The following is a 9,330-nucleotide window of genomic DNA, read 5'->3' as shown; positions in this document are numbered from 1 at the left end:
TACTTTAAAAGTAAACAATAATTTTATTTAGATATCAGGGCCTAGGAGTGGGAGAGGGAGAGAGGGGGGAAGAGAGGGAGGGAGAGAGATATGTTAATTACTTGGTATGATCATCATACAAATGGGTACTGCTCCACGCGGTCTGCCTTACTCAATATAGTAAATAAATTTAAAGCTGTTTATAATTGTACAACAGTACTAGGAAAAATGAGTATTTAGTATAATTAATAAAAATTCAAACGTGGTATTCTGAAGGTATTCTTCTATACAAATATCGCAACAAATATTTATTATTTAGTGAGCAACTTATAATGTGTAAACAATAACAATACGATAAACTAATCTATTTTGATAATCTCAGAGTGTGATTAAGCACAGATGAGAGATCTACAAGTATTGTTTTATTGGTGTGTCACAGTCTTAATACTTCAATGGAGACATTTTCTGGCTATAAGAAACATCTCTTGTTTGGAGCACATAGCTACATCTCAACAGTTGTCTGAGTTTATTAATGTGACAACGGAGAGTAACACTTGTAAAATATTGCTGGGTACGGAAGACTTCAAGACTCTACGATTGTTTGGTGACGTGTTTGTGGACAAGAGTGAGATGATTAATGAGTATCTGTCACGTGGGGGGCTTATATTGGTTATAACTAGACCAACAAAGTGGGGAAAGACTGTAAATATAAACATGTTTAAAAGATTTTTTGAAATTGAAGTAGATGATAAAGGTGTACCGGTGAGCAAAGAAAGTGCCTACAACAGATTGCTCTTTACTGGAGGCTGTGTTGACCTCAGAGAAGGGAAAATAAGAAAACTCAAGCCTTTGAAAATAGCACAGTTTTCAAGTGCAATGGATCATCAAGGTAAGAACCCAGTGATTTTACTAAATCTGAAACAAATTACAGGAAATACTTACAGAGAATTTGAAGATGCATTATTACATACCATGAGGCAATTATATGCAAAATATCCTTATTTAAATCAATATGTGATGAATAATTTCACTAAGAAAAATTGTCAAAGTTGTATTGTTGATAACATGAAGAACAGTTTGTATTTTCTAAGCAAACTACTTTTTCACCACTTTAAAAGAACTGTTTATATTTTTGTTGATGATTTTGACACACCCATTCTGAATGCTTACCTCAAATTTGGTGGTAAATCTGAAGAATTCAGAGATGTATGTGAAATGATATACAAGTTCATAAGAAAGGCTTTGAGAAATAACCAATACCTAGAAAGAGGAATACTAACAGGTACATTTCATTTTGGCTGGATGAATGAAATTTTAAGTATAAGTGATGTCCGCCACAGCTCTATAGTGGATATGACATTTTCAAAATTTTATGGAATTACAAAAGATGAGCTTGACGTCATTTTGACTAAAGTTAATACAAAAGTTACATCAGATGAAATTAAAGACTGGTACAATGGATATCATTTCGATGGTGAGATGATATACAACCTGTGGTCTACCTTATCCTCCATATTACATGGAGGTAAGTTAGGTTATTACTGGAAAGACACCTTGAACTCTTCAAAGATGTTGATGGATCAAGTACTTTTATTTGACAACACACAAGAGTATTTACATAAGCTCCTCTTAGGACAGGTGATAAGCAGAAAGAACATAAATAAACCAATAAAGCTGGAGAACATACATGAGAATTTTCATAGAGTTTTATTATTTGGAGGTTATTTCAATCCGACATCTGCATTTTGTGAGTCTAACTGCTACATACACCCGTGGAATTTGTCAATTCCGAATAAAGAAATTAAGGATGTTTTAGCAGAAAGTGTGTCAAAATGGGTGGCAAGCAAGCTAAATATCAGTATAACTGACTATCAAACTTTCACAGCACAATTCACCAATTTGAAACTGGACCAGTTTAGAGAGAATTTTAAAAAGTACTTATTAAATTCTAATCTTCCAAAATTGTCTCTTGGACAACAAAACTTGTACCATCAGCTTGTGAGTGGAATATTTTGTTCTTTAGCAAATGACTTCATTATCGAATCGAACAGAAAACCCAAGCATAAGAGCCGTGAGTACATACTAAAATCCAATCACAAGGACAATATTTTTGTCGTAGAGTATGAGGTGAGTAAGTCTCCTAAAAAACTCATTTTTTTGGTGGACTCGGGATTGAAAAGAATGGCCAGTAAGAGATATAATACTGACATTTACAAACATAACAATCGTTTAGTGAAAATTTACATAGCATTTAGCAAAAACAAAGTTGAATTAAAATTTACAATATCAGACGTTGGGTAGTTATAAAGTTTACACAAGAATATTGTTGAAACCATAACAATTCAGCAGAATATCCATGCAATAGAACAGCATAAACATTGACTATTCAGGAAATTTATACAGAAAACTGTTCATTTTAATAACTTATAAAGAATATTTACTTTTTGTACAAAAGTATAAAATACATTTAAATTTTCAAATTGACACATTAACCAGACGATAATGCAATTGGGAAGCAATAAAGCACTGGGTACATATTTAAATGTTATTTTATTTGTCATTAATTAAAATGCATGATTCAATATGAACCAGTACAATGGCACAACAAAATGTTAAAACAATGGCATTCTTATTGTAATCTAAAATAAAGCATGTTCGTCTTTTTTAGCAAATTTAATTTTAGGCTTACAGCAAACATGGTTTAAGAAAGCATTAAGACCTAAGCTAGTTCATTACATTTGATTACAATAAAATCTAATAATAACAAAAGTTACACACTTTATAATTATGTAATAAATTCCAAAACATTGCTTTGTCATTGTAAAACTAACAAAATCACATTTTATACGGTATGCAGTTTTTTTTATTATGAAAGTTCATTAACAGTTTTTGTAGTGCCCAATTTGAAATAAAATAGCACTTCAAAGGGCTTAATTAATTAAATAATAAACAAGATTACATTTGCGTAATATTTAGAAAGCTTGCAAGTTTAATAAAAACCAGATTTCATTTGATACAACCAGAATTTCCTAACAAAGAATGATTTTTCCTGACTACACTTGAATCAATGTTGAATTTTTCATGAAAGAAGAACAAAGCAGAATTCTTGTCTAAATACACTTTAATATGAGATTTTAATATGTTGTTAAATATTGTTGACTATGATTTAGTGTAAATATAAATCTTATGGACTTGAAACTTTGCATGCACTTCTGCAAAGCCTGTTACATGATACATGGTTTAGAGTATCTTGTATATTATACTATTTTACAATTTGCTGAAAACCTGTTTGTTGATATTGAATACTTTGAGTGTAAAAGTGAAACTGTCTTGTGACAAATAAATGAATTAATTTACAGATATCTTATATTACTATTCAATCATAGTATAATAGGTTGTACTATTATTTTTAAGTGTAGTGTTCATTATTACATGTTGATTTCAGAGTTTTCAGTAAACTTAATAAAGTCTTTAAGAAATAGAGTTTAAGACTAAACAAATTACAAAGAGTTGTCAACATTAAATATAATTTTATTAAGTTGTGTCTTATTTATTATTTATTTTTTAAGATTAGTATATTGGCTATAAAGTATTGTCATTGTATAGTATTTATAGTTTTAAATTGATTTATGTCAGGATAGTTTAAATAAAATAGATCATACAAAGTGATTTTTTCAATCTTAGCTTTTGTGATGAGTAAATCATAAAAATTATCCTTTTTTCTACAAGCACCACAACCTTCTTGAGTGACATTTAACCTATTGGCCTAGCCTAGCAAATTTTTCTCACAGCTGACTTTATTTGCAGCAAATTACTTTGAAGGAATTATCTGCCACTACTAAGTGTATTTGAAGGTGTGGATTTGGTGAGAGATTAATTAAAATTACAGTGTAGTTAAATGCTTGTTAAAAATAGTAGAGCTATGTTCAATTTCATGGCTACACGTTACAATAATTGTCATTGATGATACTTTAACCCATTCACTGTAGCAAAAACCATAATGAGGACTAACATATGTAGACAATTTTGAAGCATTCTGTATACCATATCATGACAGGAACGTCTACCCACCCCAATCGGGGCCCGCTGCATGGAATGTGTTAAAACACCTGTTATAGATATGTTTTATGAGGAGAAAGAGTATGTGCTTGATAAGTTGTTGCAATAGTTGAATAATAATGAAGTGGAATAATTGTATTTGTATGAGGAAGGGTGTACTCAGTTAACAAAATGTTTTGATGATAGTAGATCTGTAGAAGACTGCTGCAGGTTAGGTAGGCAGTAATGAAACTCAGAGTTTTCCAAGCGGTTATCCAGAGACAAAAAATGTTTGTGTCGGCCATCTCCCGAACAAGATGTTTTTAGAACTTTTCTACAGAGAATTTTACAAAAGACTAAATTCAAAACATATATCTCAAGCTATTTGGAGATAATCCTAATTGTAAACTTCAATTTTGAGAGTCTGAGCTGAATGAATTTAGAGACGATGATACTGATAGATAATTTGCAGTGATGAGACAACATTAAAATCATCAGCCATGTGAAAACATACAATTGTACCAATTGGTATAAAGAGAACCACATAACTGCCTTTGAGAAGCAACTGTGTGTTAATGTTTATGGTGCTGTCTCATGTTGTGGAATAAATGCTAGCTTGTTCTTTGATGGAACAGTACTAAAAATAACTTACGAGGATTTCAACAGTTTTAACTTTCAACAAGGCTGTACTGTTATATTTTATATAATACATATTTTCACAACTCTGTTACTCGTTACTGGTTAATATAAGTTACATCTGATGTTCTTGGAACTAAATTCTTGGCGGATTAGTAACTTAATTGACATATATTAATTTTTTCTCTCATGAACTTTGTAGCTGCCGTTCCTGCTGCAACATCTCGTGCGCCATGTCCGTGAGTTCAACTTCGAGCCTCTGATTTTAACTTTGAGTGCTTCCAGCATTATGTTTTAGACTTCTAGTTTACTAATCTTCAGTTTTTCCGACTACAGCTGCAATGTCAAGCCAAGATGCTGATGCCCGCGCTTGTGAGTCGACATCAACGTGAAGGGAAGTTAATTTTAAAGTTTTAAATAATTATTAAGGTTGTATGCAAAATTCCCATAGAACATTGGAACCATTAGACCCACACTCATGATATAATTTCGTTCTTTATTACTCTATTTGGCAGCAACGTGGCAATACATTATTTTAACATCTAGAAGTGGTGCTTTTATGTTTATTTTCCGCAATTAAACATATAAGTAACCTTTGGAAATCGAGTATTCATTACTATGACCTCAGCGGTATCCAACCTCATATGTTTTGTCCATTTGGTACAAAGCCACATTTTATTATGTAATAACGGTGTGAAATTACATTGATGAAGAAATTATATGACAGTAATTGGATGATGAGTGACAATAGAATATCCACCCAGTTCCCCTGACCATACGCCAATGGATTTTCCTATTTTACAAAAAAAAAAAAAAATGTTAAAGATAAATGTTTTTGAGAACATTTATTCTAATAAACGACTTTGTAATGTAATGTATATGTAGTTATTTCTAGATACCTGATAAAATGTGTTTATAAGTTATTCTGTAGTTTGAAAATATTAAATTTTGTACAGAAATCTAATTCTCTATTACATATTAGTATTAAATAAGTAATGCCATTTGACTAATTCGATATAAAAAAATTAAGTAGATAATATATTTATATACTAAATATAGACAAGTACAAAACATGTCTTACCTGTATTGTCAACATATAACATGAGTATTTTGATTATTGTACACAAAATATAACAAATATCATTTTAATTAAATTTAAAATAAGTTTGTCTTTGTGCATAAATAGCAATTTCTCCATTACAAATTAAGGGAAACTTATTGGCTCTTGCTAAAGCATATGAATTGTTGTTTTGATTTGTATACAAAAGTTTTGAAAAATTTACTACTTGAGACAAAGTCATTGTAATATTGGTATTTTTGACATTTAATAAGATTTGCACATTCTGTTTTGGAACGTAGATTCTAAAAGTCTTGTCTTTTTAAAGTTAACAGTTGTACTTTCACAAAAATCTAATACCAAAACTTTACTGGCAAAAAACTATAGTAAAAACGTTTTGGATTTCTGTGAGTGTAAACTGTAGTTTACGATGAACAAAAACCTTTATTTTATAAAATAGAAGACGCATATGGATTTCACGCATTGGTTGATTAGAAGTAAACTCAACTTCCTATAATTTTTTGTACAATCAATAATTCTTTTAGGCAAGGTTTTTTTCACAGTCTGTGCTTTATATAAAACAAGAAAAAAAATTCTTTTTTGATATACTATTTTGTAATACTGTTACATTCTGTTTTGAAGTTATCAGTGCTAAAAATAAAATAACCTATTTTAAGTTCACTTTGACAAGTAATTAAAATTTTTGATAAACTAGTAGTAAGTAATCGAGATTAGTTGCAATCTATGACGAAATGTCAAGCAATATATTGTGTTATTGACTGATAATTAGGATCTACTATTTTTGTTATATTTGATCTATGGCACAGTCCTCTGCTCTAGTCACAATCCCTTTATTCTATGCAGTTAAATTGGTGTTAATTTTTTATAAAAGAACTTTAAAAAACTTGAAAGAATTATACAGCCGGAAATTATTTTTAAAGATGTCTTTAAATTAATATATTATCTAAATTTAAAATTGGAATCAGTAGTGTTCTACCACAGAAAATCAGGTTATAATTATAACATTTACAAATACATAACAATAGATAGACATTTTTATGAAATCCATTGTTTTTACTAAGGAAATTCGAGTAATTATTCAAAGTAAACAATTCAAATGAAAGCCAAAATTAACATTTTAGACATCACAATAACTTTTCATTTTAGCTTCTTGATGCAATGATTGACCACAACATAATTGGTTGCTATGATTGATAGTGTTATTTTTATGTCTTGTATTTATTTAGTCCGCTTTTCATGAGATTATTTTAAAATACTTTGTACAGATTTTTGTCAAAATTACAAGTTAAGCTTAAGTGTTAAATCCTAGTTATTAATTATAATTATCTTATTACTATATTTATTGTTATTAAAATTCTAAATTTATGTATACTAATTATTAATTAGACTTTAATAATTTATACTCTATACTAAATAATTATGGATAAAATACAAATATTTACAAAGTGTGATAAAAGTGTTATTTACAATTTCAAATCATATTTCATTATATAAAATAATATAAATTCATGATAACTAAATTCTAACGTCACTTTTGACCTGAGATGTGAATTGGGAGTAGCCATTTTGAATAAAGTTATGCAATTTTCAATGGAAAACACAGCAAATTTCTAAGTAATGAATATTTTCAAACCTGATAAAATAATAACATTTGCTTTGAGACAACTACAGTAACACACATGTACTGTATATATGAATCAGGCTATGATTTTTGGAAAATGGTCAAGGTGAATATTTTTCTGTATCAATCTACATGAAAGAGAAACGTTAAATTTAAATTAAAAAAAAATTCACAAGCTAAACCTATAAAATGCAAATCTCCCTATGTGAAAAGATTATTGTACTATAATCACAATTTGTATTGTTGAGTCTGTGTAGTATCAAATTGTAAACAAGAAACTTAGTACAATGGATGTGTTTCTTACCTACAAGTATGTTTTTATAATTTCTTGAAAGATATTCTACCAGCTTCTTCTTATTGGATTCAAATACTTAATTTATAAACAAACCCTCCAATAATGAAGAAATTTCATTTTTGTGAGGCCTTTCGTGTTCAAGGAACACATCATCACAGACACTTTTATTTCAGTTATGTGTTTCTTGAACACAAAAGGCCTCACGAAAATAACATATAATAATTAATGGAGTTTTTTTGGAAATTAAGTAGTTATGGACAGATTTTAATACAAATGAAATGCAAATTATTTTAGCCATATTTCATATGCTTCATATGCAATATTTGAATACAATAGCCTACAAACCTGTTTGTGAAATTAGAAAATAAATATCATCTTTGAGCTGTGTAAAATCCACGATCTGGCTCAACTACCAAGTACGGACATCACCAGGTCAGGAGGGTCTAGCACCTAGTACAACACTTATCACCTAGAGTAGTTACCGCCGTTCGACTAGAGCTGGAGATCACATTATATTATTAGATGTACTTGAAGCACTTTTGTTTATCATGAGGTATTCTCGTCTTGAACAGTATCGAGTCCGCTCGGAACTGTGTATTCAACAGTGGCGTGTAGCCAAACACCTGAAAACATAAACATGTATGATACTCACATTAACATTAATCTTTTTAAGAAGTCAAGAAAACTAACATCTCACAAGAATCAATATTGTGACCTTTACTCATAATAAATGTTAATATTCCTCATACCACATCCTTGCCCAACTGTACTGTATGCAGATGACACCATACTATTTAACCACAATGAAGTGTTATAATAGATAATCTGCTAATAAGAGATAATAATGAAATTGAGGTAGCTCTGAAATGGTTTAAATCAAATGGATTAATAGTAAATAATAGCAAAACTGAAGAAATACAATTTTCTTAGAATAGAGAACTCGTTTATAACAAATAATGTGAATTACCTTACCCCTGGACTGGCCTTAAATTTTTTCAAAAACAGCTCCTCTATTATTCACAAGACATTTTGAAAATATCAGTGTCCATAGAAATAAATGTAGCTTACACAAATAATTTAAATATTGATACATTTGAATGTTACACTACAAAAAAAACCGATCACAAAAAAAATTGTAAAGAATAAATGTTTCTCCAATGTATAGCACCTTAACAGGAAATATAAAATGTATTTGACTAAATCTTAGATTTAACATTTTTTTGTAATATTCTAATTCACAAATAAAAAAAATTATTGAATAAAAGAAGTTTGTTGGTTTTTTGAATAATATATAAAAACTACCAAAGCTGCAATAAATCTTGTATTGTACTATTTTGTTTGCAATTATGAAAGTTTAGTTTCTATTATGAACCCTTCATTCTCTTAAAGGTAAATCAATATATGTAGAAGAAAAAATATGATATTTACAGAGTATTATGTTGTATAAGATTTTTTTCTAAGGCAACAAACCTTTTAACAAATATGCTGTAACTAAAAAGTTTTGCATGCATTATTTGCTATATTGTCTTTAAATTATTATTGTATATTGATTATCAGAGATCATCAATACACATACAACTAGTAATACTTTGTTGATATACCTCTTTCCAATTAAAGCTTGTAGAAACATAAAACCTAATGCTCTTTAAATTTTGTTCTCATTACAATTTTTTTCTGTATTCT

At 29.3% G+C, this 9,330-nt stretch overlaps 2 protein-coding genes across 3 annotated transcripts in view; one reads left to right on the top strand and one right to left on the bottom strand.

The window, feature by feature from the left end:
- The first annotated feature begins 206 nt into the window (after positions 1-206).
- On the top strand, positions 207-7,764 carry LOC124359849. The gene is made up of 2 exons (XM_046812935.1): positions 207-868; positions 4,856-7,764. The coding sequence occupies exons 1-2, from the start codon at positions 379-381 to the stop codon at positions 4,894-4,896; spliced, it is 531 nt and encodes a 176-aa protein (XP_046668891.1). The 5' UTR covers positions 207-378; the 3' UTR covers positions 4,897-7,764.
- Positions 7,765-7,869: 105 nt separating this feature from the next.
- The window catches only part of LOC124359848 (exostosin-3), a 45,092-nt gene continuing 43,631 nt past the window's right edge, over positions 7,870-9,330 (bottom strand). For both annotated transcript variants that reach the window (XM_046812934.1, XM_046812933.1), the window contains exon 17: positions 7,870-8,270. In XM_046812934.1, the coding sequence (XP_046668890.1) occupies positions 8,166-8,270 (105 nt within the window). In that variant the 3' untranslated portion in view covers positions 7,870-8,165. The remainder of the gene's footprint in view (positions 8,271-9,330) is intronic.

Source organism: Homalodisca vitripennis, chromosome 4 (genome assembly GCF_021130785.1).
Source record: "Homalodisca vitripennis isolate AUS2020 chromosome 4, UT_GWSS_2.1, whole genome shotgun sequence".
NCBI lineage: Eukaryota > Metazoa > Arthropoda > Insecta > Hemiptera > Cicadellidae > Homalodisca > Homalodisca vitripennis.
The sequence above is the reverse complement of the archived record's forward strand: the minus strand, read 5'-3'. Positions and strand labels throughout refer to the sequence as shown.

Coding starts and splice junctions, on each gene's coding strand:
- LOC124359849 (XM_046812935.1), top strand. CDS start 379: ATGAGAGATCTACAAGTATTGTTTTATTGGTGTGTCACAGTCTTAATA. Junction 869..4,855: donor AAGTGCAATGGATCATCAAG/GTAAGAACCCAG, acceptor TGAACTTTGTAG/CTGCCGTTCCTGCTGCAACA.